Source organism: Bombina bombina, chromosome 5 (assembly GCF_027579735.1).
Source record: "Bombina bombina isolate aBomBom1 chromosome 5, aBomBom1.pri, whole genome shotgun sequence".
Taxonomy (NCBI): domain Eukaryota; kingdom Metazoa; phylum Chordata; class Amphibia; order Anura; family Bombinatoridae; genus Bombina; species Bombina bombina.
Genome location: NC_069503.1, coordinates 656,115,319 through 656,139,194, shown reverse-complemented (window position 1 = coordinate 656,139,194; position 23,876 = coordinate 656,115,319). Strand labels below are relative to the sequence as shown.

Genomic DNA, 23,876 nt, shown 5'->3' with positions numbered 1-23,876 from the left:
CGCGGATGAAAAGTGAGCGTTAGACCCTATTTTGAGTGACTCCAAATACCGGCGGTAGCCTAAAACCAGCGTTAGGAGCCTCTAACGCTGGTTTTCACGGCTAACGCCAAACTCCAAATCTAGGTCATAATGAGCTTTTAGATCAATACAAAACATTAGTGTTATGTATTTTCTTAAAGTTATTTAATAAAAAAGGAAGAATCAGGCAATAAGTTAACAAAGTACCGGTACTATAAAACAGTTAAAACTGCATTAAGAAAATCCTATACATTGTTTAGGATAAAGCACTGCAAAATATTGTTCTTCAATTTTTTTTCTTTAATAGAAAATGTACCACATATTTACAATGTCATGTCACCATTAATGATGTAATAAATAATGTCAGAGGTCAGATCACTGTAAGCAGATTTATTTGTCAGCAAGTCTCTTCTTGTTAAGTTAATATGTTGCAAGGTGGCGTATAATATAGACCTTTCAGCAAGTTTCCCATAACATACAATAGTGAGTCTAGTTTTGCAGATCGTCATGATTTTCTGGTTTCATACGAATGAACATTTTTTATTTTTGGTAAAATATTGTTAATAATGCAATATCACATATCTTTATCACTCAGATGTAATCATATAATAGTAAAGTATATAGTGCAACGATTCAGTGTACAAGGATACAGTGTTTGTGCAACTGACTGTTTAACCAGATTGCTAAGAGTGTGAATGAGTATAATTATGTTCATCATTGACTCCATTTAAATGTATCTAATATTAACCTTGAGTACAGTCTATTGGCAACCATGTTTTTGGCTGTTTTTCAGCCCATAAAGGCTTATTTTTAATTTGGCGTGATGACAATAGTACGATTTCGGCTAATTCTAGCACTTATAAATGTTTTGGCATTAAAAAAAGACCGATCTACACTATGGTGCCAAAAAATGCTCTGCAATCACAATACATTATTGGTTCACTTTTCAAGACCATTTTTGGCTTATCGAATTCGCACCTCAAGGTACTTGATAAGTTCTTGGAAGGGCTTTGCGGGCACCAGTTAGACTTTTTTATGGCTATTTTCTAACAGTCTTCTACATTGCACCTGCGTTAAACACTCAGCAATGGTGACTGAAGACATTCTAGAGGTTTGTTAAAGGGACATTCCACACCAGATTTGTTATTGTTTTAAAAGATAGATAATCCCTTTATTACCCATACCCCAGTTTGCATAACCAACACAGTTATATTAATACAATTTTTGCCTCTCTGATTACCTTGTATCTAAGCCTCTGCAGACTGCCCCCCTTATTTCAATTCTTTTGACAGACTTGCATTTTAGCCAATCAGAGCTAACCCCTATGAAACTTCATGGGCATGAGCATAATGTTATCTATATGGCACACATGAACTAATGTCCTCTAGTTGTGAAAAAAGATATTAAAAGGCATTCAGATAAGAGGCTAATAAATTAGCTTATGAGCCTACATAGGTTTAGCTTTCAACTAAGAATACCAAGATTAAAATGGATGATAAAAGTAAATTGGAAAGTTGTATAAAATGACGTGCCCTATCTGAATCATGAAAGTTTATTTTTGACTAGGCTGTCCCTTTAACTTAGATTGTATTGATTCATTAAAGCTCCATTCATCTCTTTTGGAGAGACTGTATACAGTAAACAGGTAAAACATTTACATATGTATAGGCCACTGGTTTTCAAACCTGTCCTCAGGCCTCCCCAACAGGCCAGGTTTTCTGGATTACCTTCGGTGAGAGCAGGTAAAATAACCATGTTTACAAATCAGCTGATTATTTCACCTGTGCTCCAGTTCAGAGATCCTCAAAATGTGGCCTGTTAGGGAGGCCTGAGGAAAGGTTTGTAAACCAGTGGTATAGGCACATATACATATGTAAATTGAATGACTATCTGATACTATGTACAGCTATAAGGATCTGCAGAACAACTTAATTCATGACACCTAGACCTACAAGCAGTGTGACTTTTTATTTCATATCTGAATGTATCTCTCACTTGCACTCATGTGATTGTCACTAACAGTACAGGCATTATTTAAATTATTATTATTATACTTTATTGATAAATTGCCAAAAGAATTTACAGCACTGTCCATGGGTACAAAAGATAAATGTACAACGATAATACAATATTTTTAAGAGACAACGCAAAATTAATCAAACAAATACAGGAGGAATTGAGGGACCTATTCCCATAGGAATTTACAATCTAGAGGGGTAGGAGGGTGAGAAACAAGTGGGAACTGCAAGGGTGAGAATCATGTTAGTAAAGAGTTAGATGAGAGCAATTATTAGGTAAGTGGAATTAGTTTGTTACTGAGTTGGGTGGTAGGCTTCCTTGAACAAAAATGTATTTAGGGAGTGTTTAAAGGAGTACAGATTAGGGGAAAGTAGGACAACACAAAGAAGTGTGTTCCAGTAGGTTGGTACTGCACGAGGAAAGTCCTGCAGACTAGAATGGGAAGAGGTGATGGTAGAAGTTGCAAGGAGCAGGTTATTGTTGGATCTTAGGGTGCGGGCTGGAGTATATTTGTTGATTAATGAGGAGAGGTAGGAGGGGCAGAATTCGTAAGGGATTTCTAGGTCAGGATGAATGGAAGTCAGTGAAGGGACTCACAGAGAGGGGCAGCAGATACAGAGCAGCGGGAAAGGTGGATTAACCTGGCAGAGGCATTTAGGATGGATTGAAGGGGGAAAGGTAGGAGACAGGAAGGCCAGTTGGTAGGATATTACAGTAGTCAAGTCAGGAAATTACCAGGGAGCGGGTTAGTTGCTTAGTGGTGTCAGCGCTCAGAAACGGATGCATTTTTGAGATATTATGTAGGTGGAGCAATTGGACATGGGGTAGTGAAGGACAGATTGGAGTCAAGTATAACTCTTAAGGTAGCAGACTTGGGATCATGGGGAGATAGTGGTGCCACCAAAAATTGAAGTGGAGCTAGAGGAGCTCAGTCTTAGACATTCTAATCTTTAGGTGGTGAGAGGTCATCCGGGAACAAATGCCAGATAAGCAGTTGCTGACATGAGAAAGGACAGAAGGAGAGAGTAGGGATGGCGAGGTGGATCTGAGTATCATCAGAATAAAAGTGATATTTTAAGCCATAGCCATTTATAAGTTTACCTAGCGAAGAAGTACAAATAAAGAAGAGTAGAGGACCCAGGACAGAGCATTGAGGTACTCCAATAGATAGCGGCATTGAAGAGTAGGAGTCACCAGCAAATCAGACAGAAAAGAACATGTTGGAGACACAAAAGTGAATCCAAGAGAAAGCAGTGTCACAGAGACCAAGAGAGCTGAGAGTCTGTAGGAGGAGGGGGAGGTCAACGTTGTTGAAAGCAGCTGAGTGGTTAAGTAAGATAAGTATAGAGTAGAAGCCATTATTTTTAGCATAATGAATTGTGTTTTTACAGGAGATTGCATAATTGTGTCTTTCAGAGTTAACTATTGAAATCCATTTCCTTCATCACCAACACTAACCCATCTAAATACATCTATTAGGTTGCTGGTATGGACAGAATGTGCACTATTTTTCTATCGCTATATTGTCAGATTGCACAAGGATTGTTGTTAAACAAGATTTTTGTTCTTTTTTTCTAGTGTTTGTTAAAGGCCAGGTTCCATTTTGGCATGAATTGTACACAAAATGGTGATTGCGAGTTTTTATGTAAAACATCTAAAATATATTTTGTTACAAGATTTTTACTTCTTTAACACTTTAAATCTTGATTCTGCTTCCTTGATACTTAGTACCTTTCTAAGAGACTCTTAAATAAATTTGCGCAATTGTGAATGTGTTTTTAAAGGGGACGAGCCACACTTAGTTCATTCTTGTTCATGTCAGTGTATCAATTACTGAACTCATGGTCACAAATGCTCCCTTCCATGATGGGTTGTCCATCAGCATCCCTCCTTCCCTCCATAAACCTCTATGGCACCACTACACCCAATACAGACAGTAACACTGTATGTGTCACTGTCTATATTGGCAATCTACCTTCATATGGTAAGGAAGAACAATCAGTGCTCTCCTACCATATGAAGGTAGGTGCCTTCTGCCACAGCTACAGTTTCCACTGTCAAAGTACTGTGTGGTGTAGTACCTATGTCCATTTGACTTAAGGGGTTAATAAGACTTGACAAACACAAGACTCCAATACTTAGGCCTAGATTTAGAGTTGGGCGGTAGCCGTCAAAACCAGCGTTAGAGGCTCCTAACGCTGGTTTTTACCGCCCGCTGGTATTTAGAGTCAGTCAGGAAAGGGTCTAACGCTCACTTTGCAGCCGCGACTTTTCCATACCGCAGATACCCCTACGCCATTTGCGTATCCTATCTTTTCAATGGGATCTTTCTAACGCTGGTATTTAGAGTCGTGGCTGAAGTGAGCGTTTGAAATCTAACGACAAAACTCCAGCCGCAGAAAAAAGTCAGTAGTTAAGAGCTTTCTGGGCTAACGCTGGTTTATAAAGCTCTTAACTACTGTGCTCTTAAGTACACTAACACCCATAAACTAGCTATGTACCCCTAAACCGAGGTCCCCCCCCACATCGCCGCCACTCTATTAAAATTTTTTAACCCCTAATCTGCCGACCGCACACCGCTGCCACCTACGTTATCCCTATGTACCCCTAATCTGCTGCCCCTAACATCGCCGACCCCTATATTATATTTATTAACCCCTAATCTGCCGCCCTCGCTATCGCTGACACCTGCATATTATTATTAACCCCTAATCTGCCGCTCCGTACACCGCCGCCAGCTACGTTATCCCTATGTACCCCTAATCTGCTGCCCCTAACACAGCCGACCCCTATATTATATTTATTAACCCCTAATCTGCCGCCCTCAACGTCGCCTCCACCTACCTACAATTATTAACCCCTAATCTGCCGACCAGATCTCACCGCTACTATAATAAATGTATTAACCCCTAAAGCTAAGTCTAACCCTAACATTAACACCCCCCTAAGTTAAATATAATTTAAATCTAACTAAATAAATTAACTCTTATTAAATAACTTATTCCTATTTAAAGCTAAATACTTACCTGTAAAATAAACCCTAATATAGCTACAATATAAATTATAATTATATTGTAGCTATTTTAGGATTAATATTTATTTTACAGGCAACTTTGTAATTATATTAACCAGGTACAATAGCTATTAAATAGTTAATAACTATTTAATAGTTACCTAGTTAAAATAATTACAAAATTACCTGTAAAATAAATCCTAACCTAAGTTACAATTAAACCTAACACTACACTATCAATAAATTAATTAAATAAAATACCTACAATTATCTACAATTAAACCTAACACTACACTATCAATAAATTAATTAAATACAATACCTACAAATAAATACAATGAAATAAACTAACTAAAGTACAAAAAATAAAAAAGAACGGAGGCGGAGCTTGGCCGTTCAGGATAATGGCCGCAGACTAAGATAGCTCCAATGCTAAAAGACCTGCAGATGGCTAAATAGGACACTCAATATACAGATTATTTATATATTTGTCAATAAAGGGGTGCACATTACATTGGAAGACACCTGGACATATTTCAATCACGAATACTGAGGACTTAAGCTGAAGCTGCTTGATCGTTGTGCGGATGGGTCCGGCTCTCCCGCCATTGCTGCCTTAACACCAACACTGCGCACAACAGACCAGCAGTTCAGAGGAGACGGCTACCGCTCTTACCGAGAGCGCATCTCACAAGCTTAGGCTTTTCTTTGCCGGGACTTACCACTGCCCGGTCACTTGATCTGCGTAGAGCACTTTGCTGGAAAGCGGAGAGCAGCGGGGGTACCGACCGCCGGGACCGACTGTGATCACCTATCACGCACACGCGGCTGAGACCCTTGGCATACAAGAAGCTGACTTGCGAAGTTAACGGCTCAGGACCGCAGGTAAAGGCAGATCACGGGGGCTAAGAGTGAGCCTGAGTAACAACAGGCGACTGACAAAACACGTGGGCTGTCCCGGGAGGAGCACTGGAGACACAGATGTGTAGGCCTCTGAGGGGATAACTTTATACATACCGCAGCTCTCTTTTGACAGAAGAGGGCTGCTGAGGAATCTTATACACACTCTGGATGTGAAAAACGCTCACTTAGCATAAATATCTCTAGAAACAGGAGAGTGAGGAAAACTACTGAGCTCCGGTGTCAGACCCTATCCTATCCTATCCAGCACATATTCACCGCTGTCAGCTACAGTTGCTCCAGTGTTAGGGCCCTGCTCCTCATGAATATAGATATGCCTCTGAAAAAGGCTAATAAGATAGATAAAGCAGTTAAAGCAACCACAATGACACACTACCTCAAAGCACAGGGCACAGTAGTGGATAATAGCATGGATCTGAAGGGGGGGGACACCTTGCTTCACCAGCCAGAATTACCATGTAGCCTTGACACTAATCTTACAAAAGAGGACTTAAAGACCCTCTCTTCCAAAGATGACATAAAGGAAGTATTAAAAGAAGTGAAAGGGCTTTTTGGAGAACTACGCAAGGATATAAATAAAGTTTCTAAAAGAGTAACGGCGATAGAGGAGGCCCATAACACACTAGACAATTATGTCCAGGATATTAACAAGCAAGTCATTCACCAAGACAACATGATCCATGGCTTAATGGAAAAAATTGAGGATTTAGACAATCGTAATCGACGGAACAACCTAAGAGTAAGGGGAGTTCCGGAGTCAGTCGGTCCAGCAGCCCTCAACGGTTATCTTCAGGACCTTTTCCGCACCATCAAAGGATCACCTAATTCACAGGATGTGGTCCTGGAAAGGGCTCATAGGGCACTTAGGCCAAGGCCCACGGGCAAAGCGCCACCAAGAGACATTATAACAAGAGTCCTCAATTTTGCTGACAAGGAGGAGATTATGCGCAATGCCAGGGCGAAAGCTCCACTCACGCATGCAGGGATTAACATCTCTATTTTTTCTGACATTAGCCCTACAACTCTGCAAAAGCGTAGGGATCTCAAGTTTATTACTGATGCCCTTCGCGCAAAGAACATTGCTTACAGATGGGGATTCCCTGTGAGTATCATAGTTGTTAAAAATGGGCAAGTTTTCACCTTTCGTACCATGGATGATCTGCCTGACCTTTGTAAACACACAGGGGTGGAGATACAGGACCCCACTGTACAATCTGACACAGGCAATGATACCGCACAACCCGGCCCATCTAGATCTACCACGCAACCACAAGAGGACCCGTGACTTTGGTACTACATCTTTGTAAACTGGACTAGAGACTCCTAATAACAAGTGGTGCCTGCTCGCTGATACCGCTGAAGCAGATAAGTATGCAAAGTTAGAGTATATTATCAAAAGACTGATTTGAATAAATGCTGCACTATGTTTAATAAGGTTTCAATGTTGAAATTTTTCTGTCTTTACCCGGATTGCCAGCCGAGTCCTGATCTTAACTTGTCTAATGGCTTGGAATAGTTATACTAAGCGAATACCATTCTATGATGACTAACATGCCTGCCTTATAAGACACCTAATATCTGTACTATGGACTAGAGACTCTTTGCAATATGTATTGCCTATTCATTGAACTTTCTATGGCAAATAAGCATATAACGTTGAAATCTATTACCAATACACTTGCTTAATCTTAGGCGGGCATATGTTATTAACTAATACCAGTGTAGAGGGTTTTGCTGTTTATGTCCTCTCTGTTTAACTAATTTTAGCCTCAATATGTATGACAGAATGGAATGCAATTACAAAATGTTTACAATTGTTTTAAAAGTTGCTGGTCAGTGGGAGAGATTGCCTCCTTCATGACTAGATCAGGTGTTTGGTTGATGCACCCTTTGTAATCTTCTCTTTTTTTTTTTTTTTCTCTTTTTATCTTAGATATGTCTGTCCTAACTGATTATTACCTATTTTATTCTCTTAACAACTCTACTACATCTGCAGGTCATTAGCTTGACTCTTGAAATTTCCTCTTTGTTCTTATTTCCTTCTTTTCAACTCCCAAACTTTCATTTTCTATTTCTTTAATCTTGTTTCTCACTACTCTCTCTTACTTTTCCTTTCTTTTCCCATCAGTGGGTGGAATAAACACTTTGATTAACAATACACACGTACATACTAGAGTTGTATAGTCAGATACACCGCTCGTGTATAACCCCTTTTTTTTTTTTTTTTTTTTTTTTTTTTTTTTCCTCTCTTCTTCTTCTTCCTCCCTTCTTCTGCCCCTAACCTATACCCCGAATGCCACTTAAGCACAATATGAATCTCCCTTTACGGAATATAAATTTTATAACGTTAAATGTCAAGGGCCTTAACCAACCAGAGAAGAGATCTATAGCTCTCAGAGAGTTTGCTAGGCTTGGGGGGGACATTGTACTGATACAGGAAACCCACTTTAAAAAAGGGAAAGAGCCCAAATGGCCCTCGCAGACATACACCACAATGTTCTTTTCTTCAGGCCCTCATAAGAAGTGTGGAGTGGGGATCCTCATACACAAGAATGTACAATTTCAACTACTTCAGATGGAAAGGGACCATGACGGTAGACAGTTGATATTGGTGGGACTGTTGTTCGGTAGACCTATAACTATAACTAATGTGTATGCACCCAATACAGCACAACACGTATTTATCCGGGGACTCATGAATACTATTTTGGATTGCAAGAAAGGCTCACTTATTATAGGGGGGGACCTAAATGTACCTTTGGACCCCTATGTGGATACCTCGGGGGGATCTTCCTCAGTATCTAAAAAACATCTCAAAAACATTAATCACTGTCTGGGAACACTGACTGTTCATGATGTCTGGCGAACATTCCACCCTGGCGACAGAGATTACACCTTTTTTTCTAATCCACATCAAACATACTCCAGGCTAGACTACCTCCTGGCTGACCCCTTAAGCCTCTCATATGTCCGATCTGTGGGGATTCTCCCCATAACCTGGTCGGACCACGCCCCGGTGACCTGCACAATGATATGGCCAGAGACACCGATGGCACCATTTCAATGGCGGATGGATGACTCCCTCTTGAATGACCCCTTATTTAGGATAGCAGTAGACAAATCACTGACAGAATACTTCCAACTTAATTCGGGAGACGGGCTTGCGCATATGACTGTTTGGGAAGCGCACAAATGTGTTATAAGGGGCGACTTCATTAAATATAAAGCAGGTTTGCAAAAGAGAAACAGGCAGCAGTATCAGCATTTACTAGATGAGGTCAAGATAGCTGAACACCTACATAAACAAACCCCGACTGACGCTACAATCAATGACCGCTTACAACATAGTAGGCATGCCCTACAACAATATTTGCAATTAGAGCATCAGCGCATAGCATTCTCATTAAAACAACATTACTACCAACACAGTAACAAGGCAGGCCGACTTTTGGCTAGGTCCCTGCGTCGAAAACAATTAAAGATGTACGTACACTCATTACAAAACAAAGAGGGGCGGACATTTGAGGATAGTCTTCAGATAGCAGAAATTTTCCAACAGTATTACTCCTCATTATATAACCTGCAGAAAGGTCAGCCCGAAAGTACAACCCCACAACACAGTAACGGAGAGGCGGCATTGAAACATTACCTTTCCCTCCCGGGCCGTCCTGTGCTCGACGAGGCAGACTCCGGGGCCTTGGGCGAACCATTTACAGCTGTAGAAGTAATGAAAGCTATAAAGGACCTGCCAGTGGGCAAGAGTCCGGGACCAGATGGGTATAGTAACAAATATTACAAAGTATATAGACACATATTGGCTCCCCATCTGACTGAGCTATTTAATTCATTACAAGATGATGCAGGTTTCACACAGACCATGTTAGAGGCGCATATTACAGTACTCCCGAAGCCCGGAAAACCTCCTAATAGACCAGAAAGCTACAGACCCATCTCATTGTTAAATTCGGACGTAAAAATATATGCAAAAGTACTGGCCAACAGACTGAATCCCCTACTAAAGCAACTGATACACACAGACCAGGTGGGATTTATCCCAGGGAGGGAGGCCAGGGATAACACTCTCAAGGTTACCCAATTGATCTCATACGCCCGAAATAATTGTATCCCCATAGCAATAATTTCAACAGATGCCGAAAAGGCTTTTGACAGGGTGGACTGGGAGTTTCTCAGGACTGCCCTGTCCTCTATGAATATAGGAGATAAATTTATAGAAAAGATTTTTGCTTTATATTCAAACCCCACGGCAAGAGTTAAAGTAAACGGTATACTCTCAGATCCCTTCCACATAAGAAACGGTACACGCCAGGGGTGCCCTTTGTCCCCCTTGCTATTTGCCCTCTCCATAGAAATCTTGTCACATCGAATCAGGCTTAATAAGCAGATTAAGGGGGTCACAATACACAACATGGACTACAAGGCGGCCCTTTACGCCGATGACATCTTACTGACCCTGACCGACATAGATAGTTCCATTCCTGCATTACTGGACGAATTCCGGTTATATGGCAGATACTCCAACTTCCACCTCAACCTTACCAAGTCTGAAGTCCTTAATGTTAATATCCCACACACTGAGTTGGAGAATGTTGTCACTTACTGCCCGCTTAAGATCCAGCCCAGAAAACTCAAATATTTAGGCATCTACCTCACGGTCGACCCAGCGCACATGATAGAGGCCAACTATAATCTCATCCAAAATGAAATAGTAAATGATCTCTCAAGATGGAGCAGTAAATTTTTCTCTTGGTTCGGTAGAATCCAAATACTAAAGATGAATGTTCTACCTAGAATACTCTATCTTTTACAGACAATTCCCTTACCCTTGCCCTACCAATATCTTGCTAAGCTACAATCTAGGTTAGAGAGCTTCATCTGGAACAAATGCAGACCTAGGGTCTCAAAGAAAACCCTTTGCTTGCCTAGGGAGAGAGGGGGCTTGGGCGTGCCAGACCTTGTGCGCTATAGAACAGCCACCTTACTACAGAGGATACCAGAGTGGTGCACCCAATCGACTCAAAAACAATGGATCCGCCTGGATTCAGATATCTTGGAGGTGGGAAATGTGGGAGCCCTCGCGTGGCTCTTACCACAAAATAGATCTCCTTTGATCAAACTATACCCACTGATAAACGAGGTTTTTATACAGTGGGATAAGACACTGAATACCTCAATACATATATCTTCCACCCCATCTCCCCTGACACCCTTCAGAGGGAACCCTGAGATACCCTTGTTTACAAGCACTCGCTCAGACAGGCCGACAGCACATATCCGGGGCAGGGCGATAGGATCTCTGATAAGAGATGGTGCGTTGATACCGCAGAATGAGTTGATGGAAATGGAAGATGCTGTTTTCACCTCCTGGTTCTCGTATGCACAAGTAACCCACTTTGTCCACTCACATGCCAAAAGGTCCCTACTGACCAGACATCTCACACCTTTCGAGAGCCTCTGTATGCTAGACCTCCCTGCAAGACACATGCTATCTAAAATATATAAACTGCTAATACCGCCTGATGCTTTACCCACATTTACACATAAATGGCATTCTGATCTGCACACAGATATACCCCCAAAAGACTGGGAAGCTATTTTCCTTAAGCACAAAAAATCATCCATCTCTGTTGCCACCCAAGAGATGAATTTTAAATTCCTGTCCCGCTGGTACATGACCCCATGCAGAATAAGGCAAATATACAAAAAGACAGACGGGAAGTGCTGGAGGGGATGTGGAGAGGAGGCCGATCTACTACACATTTGGTGGGTATGTGATAGGATAGTTCCTTTTTGGTTGGAGATTATTGCATTTATTAAACAGGCTTTCTCAATCACATTGCCGGTAAAACCGGACATACTGCTTTTTCACTCCTTACCGGAGGTTGGGGAGACTCCCCTTCAATTACTCCTTACAATTTTCCTAAACAGCGCCAAAACACTCATCTCCCAAAGGTGGAAGTCGACATTGATCCCAAGTCTGGATCTATGGAAAGCTCAGGTTACACTCACTCTTACACTAGACAGAAAGCATTACTTGGAGACAGACAGAGCAGAGACACATGAACTAATGCTAGTAAAATGGCAGGGTGCCCTGAGGAACGAGGCCGATGCATAGAACATGCATCATGCCCACGTAGAATTATGCTTGGACTTAGACCTTGGTTGAGGCCATAACAGCTGTTCCCCCCCTCTACACTTTGTCATAATACCCCATTCCTTTGGACCCTCTCTTCATCCTTCTTCCCCCCTTTCCCCCCCCTTTTTTTTTTTTTTTTTTTTTTTCTCCCTTCCCCCGTCCGCATATTATCGAGTGGTGTAGGTGTGTGATTTTTCTTTTTCTTGTGGGATATACCCAAAGACGACACCCACTGAGTTAATTGTTAAATGTTATTTGTTTATTATTACTGTTTAGATCACTCTTAAACACTTATCTTACCAGTGTTTTAGATAATATTGTTGATTTAAAAAAGAAAAAACCGACAAGAGCGCTTACGATGATTTAAGAAATGGACTACGTTCATGGACATAGTAGATTTTATAACTGTCATTGTTCAACATTGATATTCATTGTATGTCATGCTATGTTGTAATCTACCCGATTATATTTCAATAAAGCTCTTTTGAAAAAGAAAAAAATAAAAAAAAAAAAAAAGAAAAAAGAAATAAGTTACAAAAAATAAAAAATATTTACAAACATTAGAAAAATATTACAACAATTTTAAACTAATTACACCTACTCTAAGCCCCCTAATAAAATAACAAAGCCCCCCAAAATAAAAAAATGCCCTACCCTATTCTAAATTTAAAAAGTTCAAAGCTCTTTTACCTTACCAGCCCTGAAAAGGGCCCTTTGCGTGGCATGCCCCAAAGAATTCAGCTCTTTTGCCTGTAAAAAAAACACATACAATACCCCCCCAACATTACAACCCACCACCCACATACCCCTAATCTAACCCAAACCCCCCTTAAATAAACCTAACACTAAGCCCCTGAATATCTTCCTACCTTATCTTCACCTCGCCGGGTATCACACCGATCCGTCCTGGCTCCGATGTCTTGATCCAAGCCCAAGCGGGGGGCTGAAGATGTCCATGATCCGGCTGAAGTCTTCATCCAAGCGGGAGCTGAAGAGGTCCATGATCCGACTGAAGTCTTCTATCAACGGCATCTTCAATCTTCTTTCTTCCGGATCCATGTTCATCCCGCCGACGCGGAACATCCATCTTCACCGACGACTTCCCGACGAATGACGGTTCCTTTAAGGGACGTCATCCAAGATGGCGTCCCTCGAATTCCGATTGGCTGATAGGATTATATCAGCCAATCGGAATTAAGGTAGGAAAATTCTGATTGGCTGATGGAATCAGCCAATCAGAATCAAGTTCAATCCGATTGGCTGATCCGATCAGCCAATCAGATTGAGCTTGCATTCTATTGGCTGATCGGAACAGCCAATAGAATGTGAGCTCAATCTGATTGGCTGATCGGATCAGAATTTTCCTACCTTAATTCCGATTGGCTGATAGAATCCTATCAGCCAATCGGAATTTGAGGGACGCCATCTTGGATGACATCCCTTAAAGGAACCGTCATTCATCGGGAAGTCGTCGGTGAAGATGGATGGATCCGCGCTGGAGGTCTTGAAGATCAGCCGGTCGTTATCGGATTGAAGAACATAGAAGATGCGGCTTGGATGAAGATGTTTGCCTGTCCGGATGTCCTCTTCTGCCCGCTTGGATCAAGACTTCAGCCGGAGGATGTACGTCACTCTTCAGCCCCCGCTTGGGCTTGGATCAAGATTTCGGAGGCTTGGATCAAGACTTCGGTGGATGGATCGGTGAACCTGGCATGGTGAAGATAAGGTAGGAAGATCTTCAGGGGCTTAGTGTTAGGTTTATTTAAGGGGGGTTTGGGTTAGATTAGGGGTATGTGGGTGGTGGGTTGTAATGTTGGGGGGGTATTGTATGTTTTGTTTTACAGGCAAAAGAGCTGAATTATTTGGGGCATGCCCCGCAAATGGCCCTTTTCAGGGCTGGTAAGGTAAAAGAGCTTTGAACTTTTTTAATTTAGAATAGGGTAGGGCATTTTTTTATTTTGGGGGTCTTTGTTATTTTATTAGGGGGCTAATTAGTTTAAAAATGTTGTAATATTTTTCTAATGTTTGTAAATATTTTTTTATTTTTTGTACTTTAGTTAGTTTATTTAATTGTATTTATTTGTAGGTATTGTATTTAATTAATTTATTGATAGTGTAGTGTTAGGTTTAATTGTAGGTAATTGTAGGTATTTTATTTAATTTATTTATTGATAGTGTAGTGTTAGGTTTAATTGTAACTTAGGTTAGGATTTATTTTACAGGTAATTTTGTAATTATTTTAACTATTTTAGCTATTAAATAGTTATTAACTATTTAATAGCTATTGTACCTGGTTAAAATAAATACAAAGTTGCCTGTAAAATAAATATTAATCCTAAAATAGCTACAATATAATTATAATTTATATTGTAGCTATATTAGGGTTTATTTTACAGGTAAGTATTTAGCTTTAAATAGGAATAATTTATTTAATAAGAGTTAATTTATTTAGTTAGATTTAAATTATATTTAACTTAGGGGGGTGTTAGTGTTAGGGTTAGACTTAGCTTTAGGGGTTAATCCATTTATTAGAGTAGCGGCGAGATCCGGTCGGCAGATTAGGGTTTAATTATTGTAGGTAGCTGGCGGCGACGTTCTTTGGGGCAGATTAGGGGTTAATAAATATAATATAGGGGTCGGCGGTGTTAGGGGCAGCAGATTAGGGGTACATAACTATAATGTATGTTGCGGCGGTGTATGGGGGAATCGTGCACGAGCACGTTTTTGAAGCTGGCCGCGTCCATAAGCAACGCTGGTATCTAGAGTTGCTGTGGCGGTAAATATGCTATACGCTCCCTTTTTGGAGCCTAACGCAGCCCTTCTGTGAACTCTAAATACCAGCGGTATTTAAAAGGTGCGTGGGAAAAAAGCACGCGTAGCTAACGCACCCCTTTGGCCACAGAACTCTAAATCTAGCCGTTAGATTCTTAAATATTTTTATTTTTTCATGCAAAGTGACTGACTAATGGTTGTGTCAAAAAATGTCTCAAAGTATGAACAAAATATATAAAAATGTACTTTGCTTTACTGCACAATTAAATAAATCTGGCATGTTATTTAAAACACACTTTATGTTTTGTAACCCCCTTTTGAAATGCCAACAGATCAGAATTACCCTAAGTTCCTTTTTTATTAAAGTTAAAATTGACATATAGTTTTTTCATATTTCTGATAGTTATAAATTACATAAGGTTATTCTGTAAGGAGACAAGGTGTTTTTACTTGACAAGAACTTGCAGAAAATGAGCTAATAAATAGCAGATTAGGTTAAAGTGAAGGTCAATTTTGATGAATTAGTGCCCCTTTTTTAATAATCCTATTAAAAACAAGGGCACTTTAATTCATCAAAATTGACATTTCACTTCTTTTCTTCAAAAACGTACCTTTTAATCCTGGCAGCCGCTCCAGCGATTCCCCCAGCTGTCAGAAGCCTCTGTAGACGTCAGAAATGATGAACCCGGCTTCCTCCAATCACTGCTTCCCCCCGGGGGAATCTTGGCCTGATGCAACGCCGTGATTGGAGGAAGCTGGATTCGTCATTTTGGACCAGCAAAGACGACTTGCGATGGGCAAAGGAAGTGCTGGAACGGCTGCCAAGATTAAAAGGTACGTTTTTGAAGAAAACATGTGAAATGTCAATTTTGATGAATTAAAGTGCCCTTGATTTTAATAGGATTATCAAAAAAAACGGGCACTTATTCATCAAAATTGAGCTTCACTTTAAACAGATGAATTTAAAATGGTGCATGTGAATGAAATGTCTCAAACATAACATTCTGTTTATTAGCATATTAGAGGTTTATGATTTACAACAACCTCTAAATGGCTAAGCACATTCTCCTATTTCTGTTGTCTATAATGTTTCCTTGAGTTCTTGTATAGACTCACTAAGTGCTAAATAAGGCCTAGATTTGGAGTTTGGCGTTAGCCGTGAAAACCAGCGTTAGAGGCTCCTAACGCTGGTTTTAGGCTACCGCCGGTATTTGGAGTCACTCAAAATAGGGTCTAACGCTCACTTTTCAGCCGCGACTTTTCCATACCGCAGATCCCCTTACGTCAATTGCGTATCCTATCTTTTCAATGGGATCTTTCTAACTCCGGTATTTAGAGTCGTTTCTGAAGTGAGCGTTAGACATCTAACGACAAAACTCCAGCCGCAGGAAAAAAGTCAGTAGTTAAGAGCTTTCTGGGCTAACGCCGGTTTATAAAGCTCTTAACTACTGTACTCTAAAGTACACTAACACCCATAAACTACCTATGTACCCCTAAACCGAGACCCCCCCACATCGCCGACACTCGAAAAAAATTTTTTAACCCCTAATCTGCCGACCGCCACCTACGTTATCCTTATGTACCCCTAATCTGCTGCCCCTAACACCGCCGACCCCTGTATTATATTTATTAACCCCTAACCTGCCCCCCACAACGTCGCCTCCACCTGCCTACACTTATTAACCCCTAATCTGCCGACCGCAAAGCGCCGCCACCTACGTTATCCTTATGTACCCCTAATCTGCTGCCCCTAACACCGCCGACCCCTATATTATATTTATTAACCCCTAACCTGCCCCCCACAACGTCGCCTCCACCTGCCTACACTTATTAACCCCTAATCTGCCGACCGCAAAGCGCCGCCACCTACGTTATCCTTATGTGCCCCTAATCTGCTGCCCCTAACACCGCCAACCCCTATATTATATTTATTAACCCCTAACCTGCCACCCACAACGTCGCCTCCACCTGCCTACACTTATTAACCCCTAATCTGCCGACCGCAAAGCGCCGCCACCTACGTTATCCTTATGTACCCCTAATCTGCTGCCCCTAACACCGCCGACCCCTATATTATATTTATTAACCCCTAATCTGCCCCCCTCAACGTCGCCTCCACCTGCCTACACTTATTAACCCCTAATCTGCCGAGCGGACCTGAGCGCTACTATAATAAAGTTATTAACCCCTAATCCGCCTCACTAACCCTATCATAAATAGTATTAACCCCTAATCTGCCCTCCCTAACATCGCCGACACCTAACTTCAATTATTAACCCCTAATCTGCCGACCGGAGCTCACCGCTATTCTAATAAATGGATTAACCCCTAAAGCTAAGTCTAACCCTAACACTAACACCCCCCTAAGTTAAATATAATTTACATCTAACAAAATAAATTAACTCTTATTAAATAAATTATTCCTATTTAAAGCTAAATACTTACCTGTAAAATAAATCCTAATATAGCTACAATATAAATTATATTTATATTATAGCTATTTTAGGATTTATATTTATTTTACAGGTAACTTTGTATTTATTTTAACCAGGTACAATAGCTATTAAATAGTTAAGAACTATTTAATAGCTAAAATAGTTAAAATAATTACAAGTTTACCTGTAAAATAAATCCTAACCTAAGTTACAATTAAAACTAACACTATACTATCAATAAATTAATTAAATAAACTACCTACAATTACCTACAATTAACCTAACACTACACTATCAATAAATTAATTAAATAAACTACCTACAATTAACCTAACACTACACTATCAATAAATTAATTAAATACAATTCCTACAAATAAATACAATTAAATAAACTTGCTAAAGTACAAAAAATAAAAAAGAACTAAGTTACAAAAAATAAAAAAATATCTACAAACATAAGAAAAATATTACAACAATTTTAAACTAATTACACCTACTCTAAGCCCCCTAATAAAACAACAAAGCCCCCCAAAATAAAAAATGCCCTACCCTATTCTAAATTACTAAAGTTAAAAGCTCTTTTACCTTACCAGCCCTGAACAGGGCCCTTTGCGGGGCATGCCCCAAGAAGTTCAGCTCTTTTGCCTGTAAAAAAAAACCATACAATACCCCCCCCAACATTACAACCCACCACCCACATACCCCTAATCTAACCCAAACCCCCCTTAAATAAACCTAACACTAAGCCCCTGAAGTTCATCCTAGCTTGTCTTCACCTCACAAGGTATCACCGATCCGTCCTGGCTCCAAAATCTTCATCCAACCCAAGCAGGGGTTGGCGATCCATCATCCGGTGCCTGAAGAGGTCCAGAAGAGGCTCCAAAGTCTTCATCCTATCCGGGAAGAAGAGGCGATCCGGACCGGCAACCATCTTGATCCAAGCGGCATCTTCTATCTTCATCCGATGACGACCGGCTCCATCCTGAAGACCTCCACCGCGGACCCATCTTCTTCCGGCGACGTCCAACTGCAGAATGACGGTTCCTTTAAGGGACGTCATCCAAGATGGCGTCCCTCGAATTCCGATTGGCTGATAGGATTCTATCAGCCAATCGGAATTAAGGTAGGAATATTCTGATTGGCTGATGGAATCAGCCAATCAGAATCAAGTTCAATCCGATTGGCTGATCCAATCAGCCAATCAGATTGAGCTCGCATTCTATTGGCTGTTCCGATCAGGTGAAGACAAGGTAGGATGATCTTCAGGGGCTTAGTGTTAGGTTTATTTAAGGGGGGTTTGGGTTAGATTAGGGGTATGTGGGTGGTGGGTTGTAATGTTCGGGGGGGTTTTGTATGTTTTTTTTTTACAGGCAAAAGAGCTGAACTTCTTGGGGCATGCCCCGCAAAGGGCCCTGTTCAGGGCTGGTAAGGTAAAAGAGCTTTTAACTTTAGTAATTTAGAATAGGGTAGGGCATTTTTTATTTTGGGGGGCTTTGTTGTTTTATTAGGGGGCTTAGAGTAGGTGTAATTAGTTTAAAATTGTTGTAATATTTTTCTTATGTTTGTAGATATTTTTTTATTTTTTGTACTTTAGCAAGTTTATTTAATTGTATTTATTTGTAGGAATTGTATTTAATTAATTTATTGATAGTGTAGTGTTAGGTTAATTGTAGGTAGTTTATTTAATTAATTTATTGATAGTGTAGTGTTAGGTTAATTGTAGGTAATTGTAGGTAGTTTATTTAATTAATTTATTGATAGTATAGTGTTAGTTTTAATTGTAACTTAGGTTAGGATTTATTTTACAGGTAAATTTGTAATTATTTTAACTATTTTAGCTATTAAATAGTTCTTAACTATTTAATAGCTATTGTACCTGGTTAAAATAAATACAAAGTTACCTGTAAAATAAATATAAATCCTAAAATAGCTATAATATAAATATAATTTATATTGTAGCTATATTAGGATTTATTTTACAGGTAAGTATTTATCTTTAAATAGGAATAATTTATTTAATAAGAGTTAATTTATTTCATTAGATGTAAATTATATTTAACTTAGGGGGGTGTTAGTGTTAGGGTTAGACTTAGCTTTAGGGGTTAATACATTTATTAGAATAGTGTAGGCAGGTGGAGACGACGTTGAGGGGGGCAGATTAGGGGTTAATAAATATAATATAGGGGTCGGCGGTGTTAGGGGCAGCAGATTAGGGGTACATAAGGATAACGTAGGTGGCGGCGCTTTGCGGTCGGCAGATTAGGGGTTAATTATTGTAGGTAGGTGGAGGCGATGTTGTGGGGGGCAGATTAGGGGTTAATAAATATAATATAGGGGTCGGCGATGTTAGGGAACCAGATTAGGGGTACATAGGGATAATGTAAGTAGCAGCGGTTTATGGAGCGGAAGATTAGGGGTTAATAATAATATGCAGGGGTCAGCGATAGCGGGGGCGGCAGATTAGGGGTTAATAAGTGTAAGGTTAGGGGTGTTTAGACTCGGGGTACATGTTAAAGTGTTAAGTGCAGACGTAGGAAGGGTTACCGCATAGCAAACAATGGGGCTGCGTTAGGAGCTGAACGCGGCTTTTTTGCAGGTGTTAGGTTTTTTTTCAGCTCAAACAGCCCCATTGTTTCCTATGGGGGAATCGTGCACGAGCACGTTTTTGAGGCTGGCCGCGTCCGTAAGTAACTCTGGTATCGAGAGTTGAAGCTGCGTTAAAAATGCTCTACGCTCCTTTTTTGGAGCCTAACGCAGCCTTTATGTGGACTCTCGATACCAGAGTTATTTTTATGGTGCGGCCAGAAAAAAGCTGGCGTTAGTTTTTCGGGTCGTTACGGACAAAACTCCAAATCTAGCCGTAAGTTAGCATTTATTTACAGGCGAATACTAGCCATTTTTTATTGTTGGGTAAAAGTTTCTAAGCAATCTGAACTTAAATATACTCTTGAACTTTGAATTATGTCTTCGGGTTGAAATACAGAGCTGATTGCATTTACTTTTTTATTTTTTTTTATTTTTTTTTTTGTCTTCAGAATACCTAGGGAATAGGGAAGAAAGGAGAAACAATGGCAAATATATGATCTTTGATTGCATCAAAAAAATACAATACAATAAAAAAGGAAGTATATTTAATAGAAAGTGAATTGCTAGAATTGTATTTCATTCTTTACAGCTAGCAGTCGACAAAAATATGTGAGAATATATTGATTTTTAGCGAGGGTAATGAGTTTAAAGCACTCTGTCCCAGAAGAGATGATAACAAATAAAACATTAATGAAATACATCCTGCAGTATAGGGAAGGGACACTAAGTGGCCAGGTGGCACACATATGATATGTTGTCACTGTGTATGTTTGTAAAAGAAAATTATTTATATTTACTATTTTTGGGATAGTAAAATAAATCCAATTCAGTATTACAGTTTTTCACCATAAAAATTACTATTATTGTTATATGTTATTTTTGACAATGCCAACTTATTTAGAGGGGTAGTAATCCTTTGAGTTTGTAATATACAATGTATAATTATGCATAGCAAACATACTTCCATTATTTATTTTTTCCCCTTTTCCTGTAATTTAAGCATGAAAATTGTGGATTTTCCAGTCCTGGAAACTGAAAGAGCACATAGGCTTCGCACACCTACACCTGCCACTTATCTGTCCTTAATTTGCAGTTTGTTATCTAATCAGTTCTGCTGAAGTTAAACAATGGAGATTTTGTTAATACAATGACAATGGCAAGATCTCTCATCTCCAGACTCAAGGCCAGATTGAAATCTCCAAATAAGAAAAGAAAACAATTGCAGCAAACAAGGTGTTAATCAGTTATAATAATTTTCAGACTCTGCTGGTATGTTAATCTGATGGAATACTGCAGAAAATATTGTCATTATAAGGTGATTACTTTCACTTTCAAAGTTTACTGTCATGTTTTATCTTGTTTAAAATCTAAGCTTACTAGTCAATCTGTCTTGTCATTCATATCATGTAAAGGTGGTTAATAGCAAACAATTACAAATAATAATAATCACCTATTTGAATTTAGAGCCTGAATTTAAAAGGATATTTCTCCCAAATATTTTTGTTTGCGATTCAGATAAAGCAAAAAATAAAAATAAAATCAAATTTATATCTTTCAGATTTGCTTTGTTTCAATGATATTCTTTATTGCAGAGATACCTAGGTTGGTATCTGAAGCACTACATGTCATCTAGTGATGTCATTTAGTGCTCTTGTAAATTGATGGCATTCTTGCAGAACTGCTAACAAATAGTTTTGCAGGCACATGCAAGTTCCTGAGTTTTCATCCCTGCTCTTTAATAAAAGAGAAGGAAGCAAAATGTATTATAGAAGTAAATTAGAAAGTTGTTTAACACTGCATGTTCTATCTGAACCATGAAAGAAAAAATTTGGGTATTATATACCTTTAATGTAGCACTGAGAAGTGCTTTCAGCTAACACAATTATTTTATGAATCAGGGTAAATAACCACTCACTTTCATTGCATTAAATACTCGAAATTCAAAATAGGAACATAAAACAACAAAACAGAAGTTAGTAATCTGTTATAACTATTGTTTAAATAATAATGTAAGACAAAAAAAGTCTAGTTTGTGTTGTGTAGTATATATATTTCAGCAGCTTCATGTTTTTCTTTTTTCTTTTCATTGCAGGTTCTCTTTGGATCGCCACACTGACCTTGATCGAATCTTTAATATACACTCAGGAAACGGATCAATTTATACAGCAAAACCTCTGGACCGTGAAATATCCCAATGGCATAATCTTACCGTTATAGCCACAGAAATTAGTAAGCCATTTTGCAATCACCGCTGTTAACCCTATATTTTTCATTACAGTACCATTGATTACTTATGTCTAACCTAGGACAATGGTGTATGCTTAGAGATACGGCACTGCTCTAAAATCATACTTTGTTTACAGCCTTGCACAATTTTTCTTTTGTTAAATGTCTTTTGTTTTCAGTACCATACATATTGTATGTAATCATTTAGAGAATTATCATTTTGCAATCTTTTATACGCTCAGTCTATTTTTTTTCATCTCTAACATTTCATTGTTCTAATCAACAATGCATAATGTCAAGCAACGTCATTCCACTCCGAATTCATGCTGTGAAGCTTTGCATCAAACAAAGACTTTATTAAAATTTGTCCCTATTTAATTAAATAGACAGAATCTGGGACCTTACTCATTAAAGCAAGAATCTAATAAAAAAAAAAATGAAAAAAAATTGCCAAAAGCCATCAAGTTTAGATTTGTAGAAAATAAATAAAATCTTCCATGTATGTACATACAGTATTTAGCATTGGGGCTAATGAAAATGACACTGAAACCTATCATATAGTTTTGTATCATTATTAATTTGTGTAGAGTTTACAAAATATTTCTACACATTGTAAATGTTGCAAATTCTTAAATGCACAGATGTTATGTTTATAATATGTTTTATTTGATACTTGCATTAATAATATGTTAATTGAGTTGCTACTGTGATCTCTTTAGTCAACATTTTAGACCAAAGTGATATCTATTTTTACATATTATTAATCAAACCAGCATATTTCATATAACGATCCATTATAAAAGCAATATCTGATAATATTGAAAGAATAATGTAACTTAATTCAGTCTCATTCCTTTTGTTACTGGTAATGGATTTTTTATTTTGTTTTGTTTCCAATTGCATTACTGAGTATAGTTTTATGTATGAATGGTTCCTGTGTTTTCCGTGTGTGTTTGGTTTTCAGGTCTCACTTTTTCTTTTACAAACATTAATTTGCCAAGTTCAATCAATATTACATTTTACAGGTCAGGAGGGATCTATCAGCATTTACAGTATCTTTATGTTCAATATGATTGTGCTAGCATCTTCTTACTAGTCACTTCCCATTTAGCATTTACCGTATATTATTGATCCATTTTATTATCAAGAGCGGTTTATTTTCTTTATATAAATCTATTTTAGATCATGTATGCTATTTAATATACTGTTGTGGTGCAATAATTGTAAGCTATGATATACATATATTTAATTTCAACATAGATATTATTATTATAATACATTTATAACATATTTATATTATTTTTGTTGGAACATAAAAGGGGTATTTATATGAACAACAGTCCATTTGATACACCATAGGAAGCATATTTGTTATATGATTGACTTCTGTTTAAGGTTGTTGCTACTAGAGAAGGTTTAGTTATAAATATATATTTGAATATTTGGATCTACCTAGATTATGAAGGAGGCACCCATACAATTATTAGGATAGGGTGACCAGAGGGTCCTGATTTCTGGGGACAGTCCCCGGATTGAGGAGACTGTCCCCGGACAAATTATGTCCCCAGAAATGTCCCCAGGAAGCGCTGGGAGGAAGTTATCTTTCACCTGATAACTCACTTTGTCCCAGTGCTCTAGTGGCAGGCAGCGCGCAGGAGGGAAGAGCGAAGCTCCTGACCTAGGTAAGTAACTATTTGCCTATCTGCTGGTAACGATGTAATATCCAGTGA

At 39.0% G+C, this 23,876-nt stretch overlaps 1 protein-coding gene across 1 annotated transcript in view; it reads left to right on the top strand.

Moving 5' to 3' along the window:
- The window catches only part of LOC128661585 (cadherin-10-like), a 543,762-nt gene that overhangs the window by 434,155 nt on the left and 85,731 nt on the right, over window positions 1-23,876 (top strand). The window contains exon 7 of the mRNA XM_053715824.1: window positions 22,013-22,149. Coding sequence (XP_053571799.1) covers window positions 22,013-22,149 — 137 coding nt within the window. The remainder of the gene's footprint in view (window positions 1-22,012; window positions 22,150-23,876) is intronic.